The 22,766-nt window shown below is 40.9% G+C and overlaps 1 protein-coding gene across 1 annotated transcript in view; it reads right to left on the reverse strand.

Annotated features, from left to right (window-relative positions):
* LOC119737771 (ankyrin repeat domain-containing protein 26-like) overlaps positions 1-22,766 on the reverse strand; it is a 72,782-nt gene that overhangs the window by 31,026 nt on the left and 18,990 nt on the right. Inside the window, exons 19-30 of the mRNA XM_038212362.1 lie at positions 15,357-17,173; positions 14,720-14,822; positions 12,273-12,480; positions 10,952-11,084; positions 10,643-10,723; positions 9,897-9,995; positions 9,182-9,266; positions 6,672-6,785; positions 6,431-6,457; positions 5,844-5,939; positions 5,124-5,228; positions 1,781-1,915 (exon numbers count right to left, since the gene is read on the reverse strand). Of these exons, the coding sequence (XP_038068290.1) occupies positions 1,781-1,915; positions 5,124-5,228; positions 5,844-5,939; positions 6,431-6,457; positions 6,672-6,785; positions 9,182-9,266; positions 9,897-9,995; positions 10,643-10,723; positions 10,952-11,084; positions 12,273-12,480; positions 14,720-14,822; positions 15,357-17,173 (3,003 nt within the window). The remainder of the gene's footprint in view (positions 1-1,780; positions 1,916-5,123; positions 5,229-5,843; positions 5,940-6,430; positions 6,458-6,671; positions 6,786-9,181; positions 9,267-9,896; positions 9,996-10,642; positions 10,724-10,951; positions 11,085-12,272; positions 12,481-14,719; positions 14,823-15,356; positions 17,174-22,766) is intronic.

The raw sequence follows: 22,766 nt of genomic DNA on the forward strand, positions 1-22,766 counted from the left end.
AACCCCGACCAAACTGCTGGATTCTGCTGGATCCAAAGAGCCAGCCTCTGACTGACTGAGTCACTCCGAAAGCATATTTATCAAACAAAATAGGAGGTAGTATTTTATATTTTTTTCTCTAAATGTATCATTTTTTTGGAGCTCTACAAAATGAGCTATAATATGAAAGTCAGACTTTTTAAGAATTAAGATTATTTATTTGGATTCTGCAGAACAAGAGCTTTCCAATGGCATCCAACATTAAAGGGAATATACATCATTTGCTTTTGCTGCAATTTTCAGAAATGGATGGAATTGGGGGGTTGGAAATATATAGCAAATATAGTTACACTGACTTTTTTGAGGTTTTGGGTTTGAAAATGCTATAAAAACCAAGAAAAACAATCATTTTCCTGTAATCTGGTTCCCTGACTCCATATAAGAAGAAACAGAGCAGTTTACATACATTGGGGAATTGTAAGGTAAGGGAACCAGTCTAGCTGGCTTGTACCCGTTCATAGGTGTGTAATCGATTGCAAACAAGTGCGATGGTCAATTGGGGCCAGTATTTGAAAAAAAGCCAGTTTTTTTTCCAATGCTGGTTGGCCGACCAGCGTTGGAAATTGATACAAAAATATAACTTTCTAGAAAATGACAGTATACCAGGTGCCATGATTTTACAGGATGCTTTACACTGTCATTCCCTAACAGTCCAGCAAGGTATTTCAAAATGATTTGGTAGTTTTATTTTTTGATGATTGCAAATGTTGTATTTTCCCTTTAAGGGGTACTGAGTTCAGTAATGGAAATATAGACCACCAACTTTATACTTAAAGTTATAAAGCTGATTCTCGACAAAATGGCATTTCAGTGTCCTGCAGTTGTACGTGTTACAGTGAATGAGCAATCTACTAATTAAACCGGATGAAAGCAGGTTTTAAAGATGTTTGACAGAACAAAAGCATCGGAGAAAGGTAAAAGAGGACTTATACATGTAGATCAAGATTCACCTGGAAACAAACAATTGACCACCCTTCAAATTTTGGCCTTGCTATACTGCAAAATGACAATTTCCAACTTAAAGCTCATTCTGTGCTGACAGGTCACATATCGTCACTGACACCACGAAGTAACACTCTACCGTGTTAAACCATATTTTTGTCGATTTTCAGTTTTTTGGATTTTTAAACATTATTCATCAAGGCCTACCATTGCACGAAGTTTCAAAGCTTCAAGAGCTTTACTCTAATAATTACGCTAAGTATCCATGGCAACTTTTGCGCAAGAGTGACAATTTTCGTTTTCACGAAGTAACACTCAAGTTCCATTTACCATTGCAATGCATGGCGCGCACTCTGCTCATAAGTGAGCAAAAACGTTTTCACGAAGTAACACTCTTCTTGTAATAAGTTGTATGAACGCGCGTGCGCTGACCTGAAGTTGCACTTTCCTTGTGTTGTATACATTGGAGAGTGTTACTTCGTGGAAACGAAAATTTACAATTTTGCAGCTTTTTCGGTTTCACAAACTGACACTCATCTTTTTTCTCTTATTTCTTGTTTATTTAACACACAAACGGGTGAAAAAACAGCAGATTTAATAAATTCATTTCATCAAGTGTCCACAATGAGAAACCCAACTGAAAATACTCTGTCGTTTTGACGCAAAATGTTGTTTTAGAAGGCGTTCAACTTTAGATGCCGTTTTCTCCGATTGCTAGTTTTTACCGGTATGTACATGAGTGTTACTTCGTGGTGTCGGTGACGATATGTTGTGTAATGCAGAAGGAAACCAACTGTACCTTTGTCTGTAACTTATCGGCTTTGTTCATTTCTTTCTCCACGGCGCCATGCAGCATGGCGTTCTCAGTCTTGACGGCCATCAGCTGAGAGTTGAACGCCATCGTTGCGTGGGCCAGGGCTTCCTCACTCACTCGCTGAAGCAGAGCAGGGAAAATACCAAAAATGCTAAGTATTTCAAACTTTTAATGGCAATGGACACCTTTTGCAAACATTCAAAAATGAAACCGTCAAACCATCATGAAATACCCTACTGGATTGTAAGTTAATAATTAGGATCAAGCAAATTGTGAAATCATCGCGCCTAGTATACAGGGTGTCCCCCCAAAAATGCTCCACTCTCCTTTTTTTTACAAATTCAAGCAAACCTGAATGCATACATTTTCTTATTATGCATGGTAAGAATGCTATGTGTCTTGGTTGTTATCTACCCAAAAAAATGGATCATACTATCAATCCACTAGGGACAGAAATGCTTAAATATGAACTCGCCTCCATTTGCCAACTGCACTGGGGACTCAAATCACCAATTTTAAAATGTCAATTTTTGTCAAGTGTGCTTTTCAAAAATTCTACTTGGTATCTATTATGAAAGACCAGTCATCAGTCGTTATCAAGCATACCAGAGAAATCCAACCAACCATGGCATTGTCCATTTATTGGACTTTGACTAAAAATACCTATTTGTAAACCCACCACACGTAACAATTGTTCACCTATGGCTGAAAGTCCCCAGTGCAGTTGGCAAATGGACGCGAGTTCATATTAAGCATTTCTGTCCCTAGTGGATTGATAGTATGATCCAATTTTATTGGTAGATAACAACCAAGACACATAGCATTCTTACCATGCATAATAAGAAAATTTATGCGTTCAGGTTTGCTTGAATTTGTAAAAAAAAGGAGAGTGGAGCATTTTTGGGGGGACACCCTGTACTGTCATTTTTGAGAAAAGAGGAATTACCATTACTTCCTCGTGAAGGTTATTGGACCAAACTGTCGCACTTTCAACATAAAAACAAAAAGAAAGATGTAATTTTACAGTTTTCTCAAAAAGTGTGCCATCTACCGCTGGAATTTCGACAGGTTTGTTTTTCAATATTAACCTGCTTCAGATTTATTGTATTGTAAGTCCTTAAATCAGCCAATCGTGTCTATTACCTTGAAGCAATAGTTTGTGCTTATAAGCTCTGTGGAATTTGGCTCTGAGCTTCATATCATAGACTCTTAAAGGGAATATACATCATTTGCTTTTGCTGTAATTTTCAGAAATGGACGGGGGGTTGGAAATATATAGCAAATATAGTTACACTGACTTTGTTGAGGTTTTGGGTTCGAAAATGCTATAAAAACCAAGAAAAACAATCATTGTCCTGTAGTCTGGTTCCCTGACTCCATTTAAGAAGAAACAGAGCAGTTTGCATATATTGGGGAATTGTAAGGTCAGGGAACCAGTCTAGTTGGCTTGTACCCGTTCATAGGTGTGTAATCGATTGCAAACAAGTGCGATGGTCAACTGGGGCCAGTATTTGAAAAAAAGCCAGTTTTTTCCAACGCTGATCGGCCGATCACGTTGGAAATTGATACAAAAATACCACTTTTCTTGAAAATGACAGTATACCAGGTGCCATGATTTTACAGGATGCTTTACACTGTCATTCACAAACAGTCCAGCAAGGTATTTCAAAATGATTTGGTAGTTTTATTTTTTGATGTTTGCAAATGTTGTATTTTCCCTTTAAATAAATTTGGTGCCAATGTTTGGCATACGTCACAGGTTTTACAAGGATGCTATGGGGCCCTTGACATTTTGATTGATATATTTGAGGCAACATTACAGGGTTCCAAGCATTTTATAAATAACAAAATTCCACAAGTTTTCGCTTATATTTCCCTGAGAAATTTTCAAAATTCCACAGGAGCTATTTTCACGTTAATGAGGTTGCTTGGAAGTCAACCGGTGGTGGTGTTACTGTCTGGAGAGGTGTGTAATATTCACACTGAATAAACACTAAAAAGCCACCATAGCCAGTCAGTCAATGGACACAACTTAGACCCATGGCACAGACGCACATGCGCCAAACTGGCAAAAAAACTTTCACTTCTGGGTCACTGTCAAATTTCCCCGAATTTTCCTAATTGTTTGTGATTTTTCCCAAATTCCCTGAGTTTTCCCCGACAGGAAGAATGGAAACTCATTTTCAAGGTTTTCCCTAATTTCCAAAGTGGCTGGGAACCCTGCAGTATACAAACACATGCATACCAACACATGCAACCAATTTGACACCTCGTGTGTAAAAAAACCCCCTAAAATCCTGTATTAGCACATGAGTTGCATCACTGGGCTAAGCGAGAAATATTGGCTAAGGTTTCTGCGATAACACCATAGAGCTATATTAAATTACTAGAGCGCTAACTCGATGTACAAAGTAATGCCTGATGGGCGCATCCTTGTTTGTACACACAAAATTTTGTACGGCTTTTGTACGGCTAATTGCATATCTGCATTTGTATTCCATACAGGTGCGTTATCAAAGCCGATACGCCCAAAACCGAAACGAACGATCATCAAATGAGCATGTCATTTTGCTCTACGCAAACAGCGCAACGCGTGTGCGTATTCGCTGCATATGCTTTTTGCCGTGACGTTTTTTGAACTGTCATGACGCCCTTAAGTTGTTAGCATATGTTCTACCTGCCTGTTGCATGTAGAGTACACTTTCAAAATTCCATCCATCTAATTTCATTATGTTCTACAAACACGCACATGAATTCAAAATGCCTGCGCCCAGAGCGGCTTCAAAGCTTCTCTGCGCGCAAGAATGAGGAGTTAGCGCTCTAGTTATTTAATATAGCTCTATAGGTAACACTCATACTCGTTTCCTGATCCCATAGGGTTCTTCAAATCCCAAAGTGGAACTTTTTATGTGCCAGCGCCGAGCACGAAGCCCTTACGGCGTGGGGTCCGGGGCCTACTTTAAAGGGCCTCGGGAAATTTTGGATTCTAGATGCTCTGTGGTGCAATCTGAGGCATTTCCTGGCCACTTTCCTCCGACTGTAAGAATCAAAGTTGCTCATGTTAACAACTTGAAGACAAGATTTTTTAGGGGGATGGGGGTGGGTCATCAAAATTTAAAAAAAATTCAATTCTGTTTTTTTTTTTTTTGAGCCAAACTTGTCACCGAGTGGAGGGTTCTTTCGAACCCCCCCCCCCCAGCTTACGGGCCTGACACCGTTAGCCTAGATTGGTGATCCTAAGCCATGTAAGCACACACTTATGCGGTTTGCAGGACTATGAACCTTACTGGATACATATGCCACTCAACGATTTCGAGACACTACTCACGATTTCGTTCTTGAGTTCCTCTATCTTGTTGGTAAGTTCCTCATTTTCTGATGTCAGCATACCCTGGTCGTCCCGATGTCGCATCCTCTGTCGCTCCAGCTCCACCTGAAATCATTCAATTCAATTCACAACGAAATGTTACAACTGCATGTTTGGATGGATTATGAAAACTGTGCAGTTTGTGATACAAACTTTTTGTTGGTAGACAATTTTCTACCAACAGGGAAATTCCCATAAATATTTGGCAGACTACAGGCTAAAATTTCCATAAGTAAATCACAAGCTTGATACCAAATTGCAAATCTAAAAATAACCAGTAGTTGCAACTGGCCCCTTAAAAGTACAAATACATGTATTCAAGTATTTTTTTACTACTAATAATAATAATCGGCAATGAGAACGCTCTTATTAGTAAACTAAATCACAGCGCTTACAGTATTATTATTACCCCTGATCACTGGGCCAATTAAACACTCCAAATACCATCTCAGCTCCCTGGGGAGTATACAGGGAGTATACTAATAAACAGAGGGCTCTACAATGCTGCAATTTGGGGGACAGAGAGACGAAACGAATGCATTTCAAATTCATGAATTGAGGAAAAAAAGGTTAAATTACCAATTGTAAACATCATCTGATATCTTCATTGGTGACTTTTGACCTTAATGAAAAAGTGTATCGGACAGCATTGACCAATGGCTCATTTGACCTTTGACCTACCCTAAGTGCATTGAGTTCTGTCTTGAGTCGGTCGCTCTGGTTGAGCACGTTCTTGCGGCTCTCGTCAGCAGCTTCAAGACGGCTGACCGCTTCAGCCTATGTTGATCAATTGGAAGGATGGAAATCAGTAAAAACTTCATTGTCATATGCAACATTGAGCTTAACCACTTCACGTCGGATGACATGTATACAAGCAAAGGTTTTGCGATAACCTCCTCTACTCCTCCAGCTTTGTCTTCACCTTCGCTGAAGAATTATTGAGTAGCCTTTAGACAAATCTGATTACTTTTTTTTTTTAATTGTGATTGGCCTTAGCTTTGAAGTTGTGTATCTTTGTGAAGCGCCTTGAGCATCTCTTAGGCGGACTTTGGTGCTATATAAATGTTCACTATTATCATTTAATGTAAAAACCGAAAGAACATACTCTGAACATTGGCCTCACATAGTAGAATTCAATATTTCTCAAGCACACCGTGGACCCATATTGAGCCAAAGTTCCCTGCAAAAAGCCCCTTAAACTCTCCTCGAGCACAGGTTGGAACTAAGCCATGGTTAAGCAAGAAAAGCCCCCAAAAAATTTGACGTACCTTTTCTGCAAAGAATCTTGAGGTTTCCTATGAACATAAATAAAGAAAGCAATAAGAAAAAAAAAAAATCAAAAAAATGAACAAAAGCAAACAAATGACTTTTAATACCGACTTACCCTATCGGTTGTTGGCATAGTTTTAAGAATATGGAACATGCAGAGTTTTGAGTTTTTGGAAAAAAAATAATTCTACAATGTCAAAGCACATTATTGGACATTCTGTTTCTGACATCTTGGCCTACCTGATGTAAGACACCTTGGGCATGGAGTTGATCCTGAACCAGTTCCTCCTGCAGTGCCCTGGCGTGTTTCTCGTGAAGGAGTTGAGAGCGTAGCTCGTCGCGTTCCTCCTCAAACTATACAGGACAATTCACATCAATGATTCAAAATACCACCAAGATGTCTTTCACCGCGTTCCCACATGAATTGGGGAAAGGTGGATAAAGATCCGGCATTTTGGTGTGATCGTTATCTTACCGCAACGAAACCGCAAGTCGCGTTCCCACTTATGCTTGATCCACCTTTTTGAATGGAAATGTCGAGTCCGAAAGGTCACTGAGTTCGGAATTACGCGCGCTCTGTGGGAGTGCCAGTGTTGCATGCTAGGCCAGGACGGGTCAGTTTTCAAACAGCGCTATCAGAATTCACCGACAAAAATTACGCGAATTCACCGACACAAATCACGGATCCGTAGAGGATCCGTGCGTGCATAAATTAACTGGTGAAATCGAACAGCGCCGCTCACTGTGTGACATCACGGCAGAAACCAATGCATCGATAAGGGATTCCCTGGTTCTGAAGCTTCTCATTGGTTAAAAATGGTCACATAATGTACTACGACATCATTTTCCAATTTTCTATAATCAATACCACAGATTTGTCACCTCCGTACGTACCGCGTTATCGGCACTATTCTCATGGCATACTCGTAAGCTTTTCCATGATTCTGTGCCAAAGCGAAGTGTTTGGGTGAGTGCGGACTCAGAGTCATTTATGGATGGAAAAATAAGTAAAACTTCACGAGTGAAAAAGGTTTAGAAATGGACGAATACGCAACGAAAATTATAAAAGGCCTAGTGTAGTTTTAGGATATACCACGTGCGCTGCATGCATGCATTGTGCATGCGCGGTGCTAGCCCGTAGTTCAGCGGTTGTTTATTGTGCGTAGTTCAGCGGTTGTTATTTTCACATGAGCTACACGCCTGAAAACGTGTTTCTTTGTTCATAAGACCGCAACATTTTCGCGCTTCTCGTGCACCGGGCGGATGTTGACAGGTCAAATTGCCGGATCAGATCCACCTTTTGCGTTCCCATCTGATCGTGATCCGCCAATTGCCGGATCTGATCCACCAATTGGGGGATCTGTATCCTGGTCCAGAGGTGGATCAGAAAAGGTGGATCTGATCCTGATCCACCTTACAACGGTTAGCATTCCCACTACACACAATTGCCGGATCTGATCCACCAATTGGGGGATCTGATCCGGCAATTCGGCAAAAGGTGGATCAGATCCCCCAATTGGTGGATCAAGTGGGAATGGGGTCTTTGTCTGAATTGTCAATCCAATCAATCACAGGTCAATCATGATTGAACTACAAGTCAAATCATAGAATGCACTTGAGACTTGATTTGATTACTTGTGATTTGCTTGTGACTGACTTGTGATTGAGATGTGATTGACTTGTGATTGACTTGTGATTGACTTGTGATTGGCCTGTGATTGACTTGCAACTGACTTACATAGGTAACAGGAGATCATCCCTGACAAAAAAATTCTCTGAGACTTAATATGAGTACTTGTGATTGACTTGTGATTATCTTGTGATTGACATGTGATTGATATGTGACTGAGCTGTGATTGATATGTGACTGACTTGTGATTGACATGTGATTGATTTATGATTGACAGTGCAATTGATGTATGACTGAGTTGTGATTGACTTGTGACTGACTTGTGATTTAATAGTGATGCCTGATGGTGAGTTTTTATCAAGAATGATAATATTGTAACTTGTAGAAAAGCGATTACGATTTGAAATCAGACAATAACAAAGCAGCAGCACTGGAAAGACGGGCTGTGGTGGGAGCGGAGCCAGTGATCCCAACTGTGTATAATTTGAGGAGGTGACCACTGGCAAATGCCTATGCCTAACGAATGAATGAATGAATACAAGCAAATCCCATTTCTGAGCAGTGTAATATTGAGTCCATCACAAGTCCAGCCACAAGTAAGGCCCCTTTACACAGGGCTGCGACCTTTGTACCACTTATGAGAGACCAAAAAATGGCCAGGACGCTCAATGGTCGCCTAAACCCAGAAAATCCTGTTTCCATGTAACTGCTCCAGCGATCCTCGTGCCTCCCTTGAACCACCAAAACTGCAATTTTCGGGTGTTTTCATGTTGTGCTAAGAGCGACCTGTGCGTCCACTGAGCCACTTGCCTGCCTCCCCTGTGCTTCCCCTGTGCAACCTACGGCCATGGTGGCTCAAGGGTTGCCGTGGCCGTAGGTTGCACACAGTCATCATTCAATGCACGCCATTGGTCGGCCAAAGGAGGCACAAGGGAGGCAGAAGCATCGCCCAGATTGACGGTGAAAATCACAGTTCATTTGAATAGCTAGTGACTTGACTTGAGACAGAAGGACTTGTGATGGACTTGTGAGGACTTGTGTGTGATGGACTTATGGACCCGACTACACTGTTTCCAAGTCATCCTTGAATTTTAGGACCAAACGTCGGTTATTTGTTTACCTGTCTGGCGAGATTCTGAGCTGTGCGCAACTCCAGGCTGACATTTCTGGATCCCAACTCAGCCTTCTGCTTGGCTTCAATTTCACTGGAGAAAACAAACCCAAAACAAATTAGAAATGACATCAGCCATAGAAGACAAAATGCTCGAGTTTTCCAACATAATAACTGCAGTGACCCTTGCCTTCATAGCATTATTACACAACGTTCCAATGCACAGGAAAAACTTGCAGACAATATCAAGTCAGCACAGAGGTTGACTTTTCTTTGATGTGAGTCACTGAAATCAGTGCTAATGCTCTCAGTCAGCTTCATATTACAGAGTACAGGCACGCAACTTGGAAGAAACCAAAAAACGAGGAAACTCCAATCTTTACAAGACTCTGTACAGTGTCTTTTCAATTTTCAATGGCATAAACTTGTGAAGTGAAAAACGATGAAATCAGCTTATCCGAAGAAAAGTTGCATGCCTGTAAGCACTGGACCAAGTCCCCCTAAATCCATCAATCACACTGCTTCCAATGCAGGCTTTGTTTTAAGCCTCCAGGCCCAAGTCCATCATACTCCATCAACATTTAGTCAAACCAGGCCTGCAGGACCAAGTCCCCCAAATCCACCAAAATGGGGGGGGGGGGGGGGGGGGGGGGGGGCGGGATGGATTTTGATGGAGTTGGAGAGATTAGGGTTAAAACAAACATTACAATTAGGAGGCTCTTACAGTGCATACTGTTCTTCTTTCCGTTGGAGTTGTTCTTTAGTCTTGTCAAGTATGACTTCGGCATTGTGTCTCTTTTCCAACTCCTGGCTTAACTCATGTCTAAAGAAATCAAACACACAGAAATACCATACATATTGTTAACAACCAAGTAAAATGTGGGGAAAAAACTTGCAAAATTGGGACAAAAACTTCTGTAAGGCTTTTCACACTAGAGCCTCTCAGCCCGGGTTGAACTCAACCCTGGGTGAACCAGTGCCACCCCGGGTTGAGTTTTATTATTTTTCAACCCCGCGTTCAACACTGCGTCGTTTCACATTTGTTTCATGCAAATCAAGCTTATCGTGCTCAGTTACTACTTTTTTGAACCCTGGGAAGAATTTTAATCCGGGTTTAGAATCTCAACCCTGGTCTGGAGCAGGGTTGAGTTCAACCTGGCTGAAATCAATCTCGGGGTTGGCGCAGGGTTGAAAGTTGAAACAAGAGTGGGTGTATGCATCCAGTGTGTCCCTTCACAGCATTTCTCGGAAATGGTAAAAACGCACCATCAATCGTTCGCGAGCACGGAGTCCATGGGAAGAATGTAGGTGTGAAACATTTACCCAAAATTCATCATCACTTTTGCTCTAGTAACAAGAAAGGCAGCAGAGAAGTTCAGATCACAATGCTGTCAAACACATCCGATCTTCAACAATGTTTAAGGTAGTGAGTGAATGGCCAACACAATGCTCACATCGGTGAGTACTTACTCAAGAGTTCGGACCCGAGCCTCGAGGTCCAGCAGTTGTTGGTCCAGTGCTACTTTGCTGTGATTCGCTTCATCCACCCTCCTAAAAATAAAATCAGAGAAAAAAACCCCGCTTATTTCTATTTATGCCCATTAAGCGAAAGAAAGAGCAAATGCATGAAATATTTCCCTGTTTTGGAATTGGTATGGCAACAATAGACCTGAGACATGGTGTCAATCTTTGTTGACGCAAGTTGTTTTCTGAACAAAGCCTGACTTTATAACATCTCATGGCCATTCCAATATTGAGACGTTAAACACTACAACTCACCTGTGCATCTCATCAATGTCGCCCTCTAGAGCCTTACAGTGATTATCGGCGTTGGCGCGCAGTCCTTTTTCTCGGTCGGCGATGCGCTTCTGTTCTCTCAGCTGACCCTGTAATCGCAGGAAGGCCGCAGGATCTAAGGAAAGAAAACAACGCAATGCTTCAATATTGTGATACAAAGTCAATTTGGTCAACCTACCAAATGTGGGTTTTTTATGGGGGGGGGGGGGGAAGGGGGGTGTGGCCTAGTGGTTATGGTTTGTGACTCATGATCAGAGGATCAGGGGTTCAAATCCAGCTGCTGGCCATACGTAGTGTCCTTGGGCAAGCCACTTCATCTCAATTTGCCTCTCTCCAGCAAGGAGTGCAAATGGGTACCGGCATTACATTAGCTGGGGAGTAACCTGCGATGGACTAGCATCCCTTCCAGGGGGAATAGAAATATTCTCAGTCATTACATGAGACTGAAACTGGAGATAAACACCGGCCTGACGGGCCACATTGGCTCCTGTGGTATCCCTATGATGCATGGCAGCTCTGACGCATTGTAGGTGTTTTTATAGCAAAATACGGTGACTGTTATATGTACTTATTCAACGTACAGTAAATAGTTGTCTGGTTTTCAGCAAAGGGTCGTCAGTTCTCCTCTCGAAAAGTTTGTAAAAACATACAACAAAATGGCGGACGTATAATACGGTTTGGAGGGAAACAAGCTCACGGTAATACTTCAAAATTTTAAATGCAATATTCCACGCTTATTCATATTTAATTTGAAGCATATTCCATTTACCACTTTGTCACACACATTGTTTCGGTATTATAGTCTCATTTTATGGCATAAAACGGGCTAAGAAAAGACTCTTATTTCAAAATTTTAAATGCAATATTCCACACTTATTCATATTTAATTTGAAGCATATTCCATTTACCACTTTGTCACACACATTGTTTCGGTATTATAGTCTCATTTTATGGCATAAAACGGGCTAAGAAAAGACTCTTATTTCAAAATTTTAAATGCAATATTCCACACTTATTCATATTTAATTTGAAGCATATTCCATTTACCACTTTGTCACACACATTGTTTCGGTATTATAGTCTCATTTTATGGCATAAAACGGGCTAAGAAAAGACTCTTATTTGGCAATGACCAGAAGACACATCATTACTTGCAACGTATTTCTAACCATTGACAAGAAACTTACAACGCGTTCAACACATCTACGCGTTGCAAATTGCAACGTGTTATGCGTCGTAAATCGAGTTGCGACACTTCCCAAAATCGGGTCCTGGTCTCAGACAACAGAGACAAGACACTCACCTGTGGGACCGTCGGCTGACGACGTCCCCCCAGCGTTCTGATTGGTGTTCAGGCCTTGGGGCGTGGAGGTCAGGTACGGCGAGAGGAAGGACGCTTGCAGCTCCTCGGCAGTGGCTGGTCCCCTGCCGTCCACATCATCATCATCTTCATCGGTTGAGGAGGAGTCCAGACCATCCGGCTCATTGAGAATCGCCAGCCACGCCGGTTGCTGCCCAAGGATTTACAGACACCCTCTTAATTTTTTTTTTCATATTCAGCTTTATAAACAGTAGTTTCAAATTTAATATTGGGTTCAGTTACTAAATTTTAAAATTCTGTATCATGCATTGCATTGTTTTCATCATTTGCCCCCAAAAAGCATTTTGTTGTAGATTTAACTCACTGTTTGAATCGTGAAAATAAACAACAAAGGGCAAACTGACTACCTACAATTCAGAGTCAGTTTTCTTCAGCAGTAAACAATGATTTGAAATAAAAAGCCATAGTTCACTATCTGGTTGGCAAGTGCGACATCTGTCAGCTTAAACCACACCCACAAGACCATTAGAACAAGAAGTAGCATAAAATGGTCAGTTAAGGCCAAAAAAAAAAGTCTCCGGTTTCTGGTATGGAGCTTGCCCAAAAAGTGGTGTGGCGACGCAGCTTTTTGTTTTTTTTACCTGATTTTTTTGCTTCAAATGTCGGCTGATGACTGCAAATGGTGCCCGACTAAACTTAGTGCAAATAATTATATGGGAGTCCAGAGAGGCCTCATAAAGCTTATTCTCGACCATACCCCCAATCTAAAAACACGTTAAAATTGTGCAGCAGCAGGATTCCAGTCACACCAGTGAGTATGGCGGGTTTGAGACATCATCTTTCATTGAAAAAAAAACTTTATGCGTGCGCATACCAGAAACCGGAGACTTTTTTTTTTTGGCCTAAAGGGAATATACAACATTTGCAAACATCGAAAAACAAAACAAAACAGTCTAAAGCATCCTGTAAAATTATGGCACCCAAGGTGAAGTCATTTTCAAGAAAAGTTGTATTTTTGTACAAATTTCAAACGGTGGTCAGCCGACCACCGTTGGAAAAACCTAACTATTTTTCAACTACTGCTCCAAAATTTACGATTTTTTTTAGTCCAAATTTTGTTTGCTGTTGATTACATGTTCATGGACGGGTGCAGGCCATCTAGCATGTCTAGACTGGTTCCCTTACCTTACAATTTTCCGGTATCTATACATTGATCCATTTCATCTTTAGTGGAGTCAGGGAACCAGACTACTTGAACTTTTTTTGTTTTTCTTGGTTTTTCCAACATTTTCGAACACAAAACTTCAAATTTGTCAGTGTAACAATATTTGATCTATTATACTAACCCCTCAAATAGTTAATTTCTGAAAATTACAGCAAAAGCCAATGATGTACAATCCCTTTAAGCCAATGGCACTAGTAATCATGGGTGTACAATGTATGTTAACTTCTGGTTCCATTCAAGCTATGCTACACTGTGTGAAGTACATGTTCATGGTTGAATTGAGATGACGTCATATTGCTAACGAACCGGATAAAATCTGGTCTCTTTTACCCTCACACGTGACCTGTCACTGTCCCTAATTATCTCCATTTAAAGGGAATGTACAACATTTGCTTTTGCTGCAATTTTCAGAAATAAATGGATTTGGCGGTTTAGTATGTTATAAAAAATATTGTTAAACTGACCTAATTTACGTTTTGGGCTTGTAGATGCTGGAAAAAAACAAGAAAACCTGTCATTTTCTTGTAGTCTGGTTCCCTGACCGCACTTAAGATGAAACGGAGCAATTAATACTCTTTGGGGAATTGTAAGGTCGAGAATAAGTCTAGCGCAGGCTTGAACCCCTTCACAGGTGTGTAATCAATTGCAAAGAAAAGTCAGAATAACTTAATATGAAAGAGTAGGAACAGTTTTTGAAAAAAAAAAGCTGACCAGCGTTGGAAAAATACAGTTTTTCGTGAAAATGTCAGCACACCAGGAGCCACAATTTTAAAGGATGCTTTAGACTGTCATTCCCTAACAGTTCAGTAAGGTATTACGTGATAATTTGATCATTTCGTTCTTTGATGTTTGCAAATGTTGTATCTTCCCTTTAAAGGTAAAATGTATAGACCATCATTCGTCATTTGTGCATTTTTTTTCGTTTGAAGCAAGAATATTTAAGAATTCGCGTGATGACGTTATCAGTGAATGCCATATATTTCGAGAAAACAACATTCAAAAGTTGCCGAGTCGTGTTTTGAATTGCGCCCGAAATCAGCGCCCGGAAAACGTTCTCATTCAGCTAATTGCGATATGTGTCACGTATGCTTTTCAACAATAATTTTGTCAGTTACATTTGGATAGCTGCAAATGATGTACTCTACTCTACATAGGCAGTACAACCAAAGAGTCCATATAAAGAAACAATGAATCCTATTATTACCTTTGAGTATAGACCGTGTGGGTTGCCGTTAGTCAGCGTGTTATGGGTTAATCTCAGGGATCTGGAAGCTGCAGTGGAGTGAAGAGGATTCTGAAGGTTTTGCCTGTCAAGATGAAACAAACAAACAAACAACATCTTAGCAGTCTTGCTGATCCATTTGTTTATCCTGCACCCAAAAATGTTAAAAAATGTTTTTAAAATGTTCTCTCTCTTTTTTTTTTTCTTCTTTTTTTTTGGGGGGGGGGGTGTTCACTCAGTTTTCACAACTGGTGTATTCAAGTATCAAAAAGAATGTTTTAACCTTATGTCTCCAATAACAGTATAAATAATGCAGTAAATTTTACAGTACATGTACATTCAGATTACAAATAGAATAAGTTTTGTTTTGGGTTAAAAGTTGCTTTACTTCTTGGACTACACGATCACTTGACTTTTTATGATCCAATGAATATAAAGAAACTTCTTCATCATTCATATACATGTACATGTACGTTCAAGCATATTTCTGTTGTGAGGCAATGCAATGTATAGTTTTCAAAATCTTATTCAGAAAGGTTGATTCAGTAGCGATTGCTAAAGAAATGATGAAATGATTTGTGCAATAAAGAATTTATTAAATGGAATTTTCTATTCCTACCCAATCAATCCTTGATTGAACTCCGCTGTATTTCCCTGTGAATCCAGACCGTTACTCATGTTGTTGTTTCGTCTTCGGCTGCCTGAAAGTACAGGACTTGTACCCTGAACATCTTGCTGCTGCTTCTGCAAGACAGCGGCTTCCATCTCATGCAGATCGGCGTCGATATCGGAGCTGTGGTCGTGGTCACCGTCGGCTGTCACCGCATCGTTGGACTCCTCATCCTGCAACCTCCTCTCGATGGACTTCTGGTATCTCTGGAGGTACCTCTCTGACTCCTTGTTTTCCGCCTCTTGTTTTAATTTCTTGATCTCCTGCCACTTGCGTTCGATGTCCTGGTTCTCCTTCTGGAGACGAAGCTTCTCCGTCTTCATCTGCTCCATCTCTCTTGTTCTCTCTTCAGTTACTTCCTTTAGTTCCTCCTCCCGCTGAGATTCCATCAGCTGTCTCTGCTGCTCGGCTTCCTTCTGCCGGGATTCAAATTTCTGTCTCTCCTCCTTGAACCGCTGAGACTGAAGCTCCAGTTCCCTTTCAAGGGCTGACTTCTCAGCTGCCTGCCTCCGCTTCTCTTCTTCAAATTCTTCCACTCTGCGTTGAATCTCATGCTGCTGCTCCTCCTGCATGCGCTGCAATTCCTTTTCTAACTGTTTCTTTTCTCCCTCGCTCTTGGACGACATCCCCTGGAGCAATTCCCTTTGCCGCTTCTTGGCTTCCTCCTCGATTCTCTTCCGCTCCATCTCAAGACGTTCTTCCTCCCTCTTGATCCTGTCCTCCTCAAACTTCCGCCTGTCTTCCTCTCGCTTCCTGTCATCTGCTAGCCTCTGCTTTGCCTCATCTTGCTGTAGACGAAGTGTTTTCAGTTCCTCTTTCTCCTCTTCTAACCTCCGTCTTTCTTCCTCATTTCTCCTCCTTTCTTCATCCTGTTTCTTTCTTGTTTCCTCCTGAATCTGTTTCTCCAATCTCTGCCCATCCTCAGTCCTTTTCCTTTCCTCTTCCTGCTCTTTCTTTATCATGCGTCTCTCTGCATCAAACTTTGCTCTCTCTGCTTCAATCCTCTCCAGTTCCATCTTGGTCTCCATCTCCAGTCTTTTCTTTTCTTCCTCTCTCCTCAACTCTTCCTGCTGTCGTTCCTGTTCAAGTCGTTTCCTCTCTTTCTCAAGATGCATTCTCTCAGCCTCATTCCTCTCCTCCACAGTTTTCATCTTCTCCATCTCTTGTCTCAGCTCTTCCTCCCTGTGTTTCCGTTCTGCCTCTTCCTGTTTTCTTTTCTCCTCGCGCAGTCTCTCTTCCTCTTTTTGCTTCTCTTGCATCTCCTGTTCCATCTTCTTCAGTCGCTCTTCTTCTATTTTCTGTCTTTTTCCCTCTTCTGCTTTTCGATCCTCATCTTCCTTCTTCCGTCTCTCCTCCAGCTGTCTCTCAGCCTGCAGCTGTTTCTCCCTCTTCTCCTGCTCTAGCTTCTTCAACTGTTCCTCCTGCTGTTTCTTCTCTTTGGCAGCTCTCCTCTCCTCATCCCTTCGCCTCTGCTCTGCTTCTTCTCGTTCTCGTTTCTCTGCCTCTTGCCTTGCCTTTTCTTCTTTTCTCTTCTCTGCCTCCCTACGTTCTCTCTCCTGTCGCTCCTCCTCTTCGCGTTCCCTTTCCTCTCTTTCCTCTTCTTCCCTCTGTTGTCGTTCTCGCTCAATCTCTTCCTGCTCTCTGCGCAGCTCTTCCTCGGCCTCCACTTTTCGTTTCTTCTCCCGTTCTGCCTCCTCCTGTTCCCACTGTTGTTGCCGGCTGACCTCCGTCTTCTGTGCCTGTTTCAACTCCTCGTGGGCGCTGGCCTGCGAAAACACACACACAAACATGCACCATATCAGAGCAGTATCAATGCTGCACTGAATTGCAAATGGATACTTAAAAACAAGAGCGAAGTCAATTTAACCAAAACCGGATTCCCCAAGGACGAAAAACTGATAATGAACTACAAAACAGTGTCATGACAACTGGCAAATCAATACAAAAGGCCAATGTTTCCGCTTCACTTCGGCTGCCATTTAACTGCAGTGACAATGCCAGACTCAACCAGATAGAAAACACCTGCGCATAATGGCTTCAATTACACGAACAATGATCAATCTGACAGTGGCCTTTTCCAGCAAAGTGCGAAAACACTCGCCCTCATTCAGGATGCAACGTGGTTTTAACTGATTTTACTTTTTTCATCTATTTTCAGCTGCCTATTCTGATATTTAAGCTGACCACTTAGAGTACGATCCAGTCACATGCAACCTCCGGCACTCGGCACGCAACAGAAGAAGTGTGACTACAAACTGGTGTCATCTTCAACTGTGAGTAAAGCTCGTTTTTAATTCGATTGAATTAGATTAGGTTTAATTTAGGTTTCAGATTGCAACAAAAACGTGAGGTTCCAAGTATAAAGATGCTGTTTCCTAATTCTCGTCAACTGAGATTAGTTGACCAATTTAATTCTTTGAAAATGAAAACGAATAAAACTGTTGCAAACTGCTTACTGACTGGATTGACCTGAAATATACAATCAAAAATAGTATAAAGGCTCAATATTTCAATCCTATCAGAACCTTTGTCCATTTGTTGTTTTTTGGGTTTTTTTTTCAATTCTGATCAATTTTGAGCGGCTGTATTTGTGTGGCTATTTCCAAAAAGCACAGTGTGGATTGCATGACCCTCACTTCCCATTTTATTTTGTCATTTTGATAACTTGTATTTAAGTTATTACAGTTCAGTGTCATTGTTCTTGCACTGCGGGGCCTCAATCACATTGTTTTCAAATGCATGTGAAAGTTCTAGTGAGTTTTTGTTTTTGAGGCACAGAGAAATGCTAATATTTATAAAATAAGACAAGGAACTTAGAATACCATGATTCAGTATGCTTGATTTGATTGAACATTCATACTGTTATAATGTAACATCAGTAACAACAAAAACATGATGTTTCCGTAACATTTAAGGAGCTTTTTTTTGTAAAATGTCATCGGTGCTTGTATAGAGTGAAGCTATATCTACCACAAAATGTAGTTATTCATGAAACTTCACTGGCTTTATCAATGCGTACCAAAAGTCAAAACCTATGTCAGAATGTGTATTAACTTCCTCATCAATGAATTCAATTAACACAAAGTTTTAAAAATGATGTCATGTTATACATGAAGGCCTCAGCTAAAGTTGTACAGACATTTACTTTCACTGCGAGTATTTTATTTTGGTTTTTTAAATTGGTCAGTTGGCTCTGAATTAAATGTCCATAAAGATGGAATTGCCCTCAACAAGTTTCTGTAAGGATCCAATGGTGAATATGTAACAAAACTAATAGCTTATAACTTTTTTTACAAATTATTTTTCAATCATCCATTCTGTCTTTTAAGTAAATCCCAATGTATATAGTTTGCTTGTGTGTGTACGTGTTGTTTAGACCCTAAATGTGTTTTCCTTTTAATTCCCATCCCTAAAAACCCTCCTCCATGATACCGGACACTTTTTGGCATGACACCGGGCCCTGGTGCTTGTCGTGCAGGCGCTAGGCGTGCGTGCGCGGCCCCTAGACACAATTTACTGTGGCGCCGTGTTTCGCCTATGGAGTAAAATAGAATGCTACGCTCGTGGCACAAATACTTAACGTTATGTATTTTCTTTTGATGAAAATACGTGACTCGAGTCACCAGTCACCAAGATCGAGTCAGAGTCATCATGGTCGAGTCCGAGTCGAGTCCAAGTCACGAAAAATGTGACTTGAGTCCGACTCGAGAACGAGTCCTGGACTCGAGTCCTACAACACTGGGAATTTGATATACATGTAGCCCACCAGCCTATTTTTTCTACTTTTGTTTACTGTCGAAACTACTCAGACATCCAACTGAGAGGTAACTTTTTTCTTCTAAATTTTAACACAAATGGGAAATCAAAATAAGAAAAACTAGAAAGGGCTCAGAGAGTGCACACCTCTTCCAAGACTAAACCATTTCCCTCCATTACACACAGCACCAATGTACAAATGTGGTTTCTAAAACACATCCTTAAACTCAAACATGTTGTAGTTTACATGTATATGCCTGTGTCGGTCTACCTTTCCACTCTCCCATTGTATAAAATGGTCTAGTCCATTGACCTGTGTGGTTAGATTAGGTGGGTGATAAGGCATACAGGGTCACCGGGTCAGCGATACACACACGAAGCTGTCACACAGGGTGAAAGTTTTCCATATGATGGGTGAAAAATCCTGACAAAAATGTCTGCATCCAGACCCAGATCACTTCCAAAATCTAAACGATTTTGTACTAGTACCAAGGACCACCCCCAAAAAGATTTTCATAAAAATGCGTCCCTAACTTTTGTCAGTTATCCTGTTAACAGGCAAACTGATCAACGCCGGTGAAAACATAACCTCCTTGGCGCAGGTAATAATCTGATGTACAAGAAAAAACTCCATGCCTGACATGCCTGATATTAATGTACAAATATAATCTCTCTTCAAAGTCCTCTCTGATCGTGCAAAACACAAACACCAAAACTAACCTGTTGCTTGGAATCCAACAATTTATCATACTGATGTAATGGATAGGTCTAAACAAAAAGATACGGCAGCAAAAATGCAACACTAACAGCAATACAGACATCAGTGTGTACAGGTGGTTCTAATACTAAAGAACAAAAGGAGTCTGACTGCACAGGAGATGCAATTTTCATTACGCCAAGTTTGTCCTTGAGGGTTGCATTGCGCAGCATCCAGGCTCCATTGGTATAATGACAAGCGCCGACGACAAAGCATGACAAAGGGTTTTTGCTCTCTGGGCCCGGCATATCATTGCTGGCCAGTCAAGTGGATCAATATTCGAAGCTAATGTACCAGTAGGTTGGCAGACTGGAGAAAAATTGGTAGGGGGGGGGGGGGGGAGGGGCAACCCTACCTTTTTCAACCAATAATCAATGTCACAATCCAAAATGGGGTTCGGCCATACCCTGGCCATTTGTCACTCACAGGTATTGTCATACCGTACACTGGTTTGCCTTGTTTAGAACAACATTTCACAATTTGTTGGCAGCGTTTTCCTGCCTCCATTTTATCCCACTGGAAAAATATTGGTAAGGCTATTTGTATGTGACATTTTCAATCAATGCCCTGATATTTTTGCAGAATAGCATCACTATATTTTGCAAGTTTATAAGTAGGAAATCAATGAGGGGTGGCATCTTCATTTACATTCATTTTCCTTTAAATTAAGATCACTTTCATGAAGTTTTCTCTCTTGATGTGAAAGTACCGGTAATACAAGGTTCCTTGTACCAAGGTTCCCTTTGGTTTGATTTTGAAGTAAAATACATTGTACTTTGATCTGAAAGTCATGCTGTAGATAATAAACTTCATGAAACATTCATTGCATTAATAAAAAATAATAATTAAAAAAAATTCTCCGTTTAAATTGCAGAACAACACCTTAAGCGATTACAAGTGAAAATCAGTCTTTTGCCTTTTATTTTTTTACCCTTGGTTCATGTAAAAACCAATAATTGATTTTAAGCAGTTTATTCAAAATAATTACTTTGTAAAAATTACAGAAGAGATATACTTTTATTTACATACTTGGAAACATTTTGACATTCTCAAAGTAAAAAGAAAATCCGTTTTTTCCCCTTCAAATGGAACTTAAACACAGATACCCGGTACATCAATGCCTAAAGCCCTAAAATGAAGACAATTTTGAACTATGACATTTATTGATACAATCAAAATTATATGAGTTTATTTATCCACAATTCTCAACCCTAAAACCCATTGATCAACCTGGGCAAACATCCAAATATGATGCCTCTTCTTGTCTGTTTGTAAATAAAGCAGGAAGGTCGCCTACGTAAACAGATCCCACTTAGTCCAATCATTTCATGGTCCAAATACCGCCGGATAGCTCAGCCTACTATGCCAATTATGGCAGGCTCCGTAATGCATTGCCCACAATGAACTAGGCCTGTGCATTTAAGAGTAAATTAGCATTAAATCATTCAAACGTGGACTTGATCGAACAAATATTCCAAATACGCTCATCTTGTTCAATATGCCCCAGCCTTTAAAGTGGCTGCTAATCGACAGTTGCATGCACCTGCGCCTGTCAATGTCAACAATGGACAGAGCTAATGAAAGTAATATAAAGAAGAGGTCGCAGAATGGCTGATAATAATAATTTGGGAGGCTAATCATCCTTACTCGCAGCTGGTATGCTGAATTGCGAAGGACGCGGCTACAACGTGGTCGGGCCGCTGGCACGTAAAGGCGCCTATGGCTGCCGGCCACATCGACCCATATATGACCACGGAGCACAGCCTGAGATCGAAAGTGTTTGATTTTTCCGGAGGGAGGAAAACCGGAGGGCCCGGAGAAAAACCCTCGTGGCACAGGAGAGAACCAACGCACAACTCTACTCACATGCGATCCGCGGCCAGGATTCGAACCGTGGTCACCTTGGTGAGAGGCGAGCGCTTTACGCACAAGCCACCCATGCCACCCAAAATCTGACCAGTTTCAAAGAAGAGCTACTATTGCTCACGTATTATTCCTCATGTTTCGACAAAGATGTGGCATTTGGCAAATAATAAAACCAAGCAACTTTTACAATTCATTCAACTTCATTCAAAATTCATCATCTCCACAAGGCCTCTCACATTTTTCAAATATCTGAATCGAACAGAAAATTATGCTTTTTGGATTTCGGTATATCTGGCACAGCCTATTAAAAATTGAACACAAGTGAGTACTGTATTATGGCAAAGCAATTTTATACCTGACCGAGGAGGTGCTCAGGCCAACAATAGTACAAAAATCGTTTGTAGTATGATGTGACTAAATAAAACCAGGACAACCACAGCAGGTCGTTGCCATAGTTACAGTGTCTGCACTTTTACAATACACCAATATTACATTTGTTTTTTGGGGTGTCTTTTTTTTTCCCTTCATAGTGAAACATGTTGCATCACGCTATGAGAAAGAAATGTTCAGAATTTAGTCTTTTAGGATTCAAAACAATTGATATCTTAACCCTCCTGCTGTCCAGTCAAAATTCACTTCCACTTCCCCTGCAATACTTTTAACAAAGGCTAGTCACCAGCAGTCAGATCACATGCCAAGCAAGCACTGTGACTAGTCAAACTGGGTCAACAGACAAAGCAGGCAAGTTGTGGCCACAGCTGTTTTATCAATCAACCGGAGTCAAAGCATAGCTGTATCGAGTTTGAGCAGTCCAAGGCAGTCAATCCTGCTTTATGAGGGCTAGGAATTCTTAAGGGTTGAAAACAGTCACTTGCAAGGTACGTTTGCATAGAAGGGCTAAAGGGATTCTCGTTCTGCAATTTTAAAAACGTCAAGTCATTCTATAAATCTGTTATAAATGTCTTTGTCAGCTGTGGAAA

Source organism: Patiria miniata, unplaced genomic scaffold (genome assembly GCF_015706575.1).
Source record: "Patiria miniata isolate m_02_andy unplaced genomic scaffold, ASM1570657v1 HiC_scaffold_3, whole genome shotgun sequence".
Lineage (NCBI taxonomy): Eukaryota > Metazoa > Echinodermata > Asteroidea > Valvatida > Asterinidae > Patiria > Patiria miniata.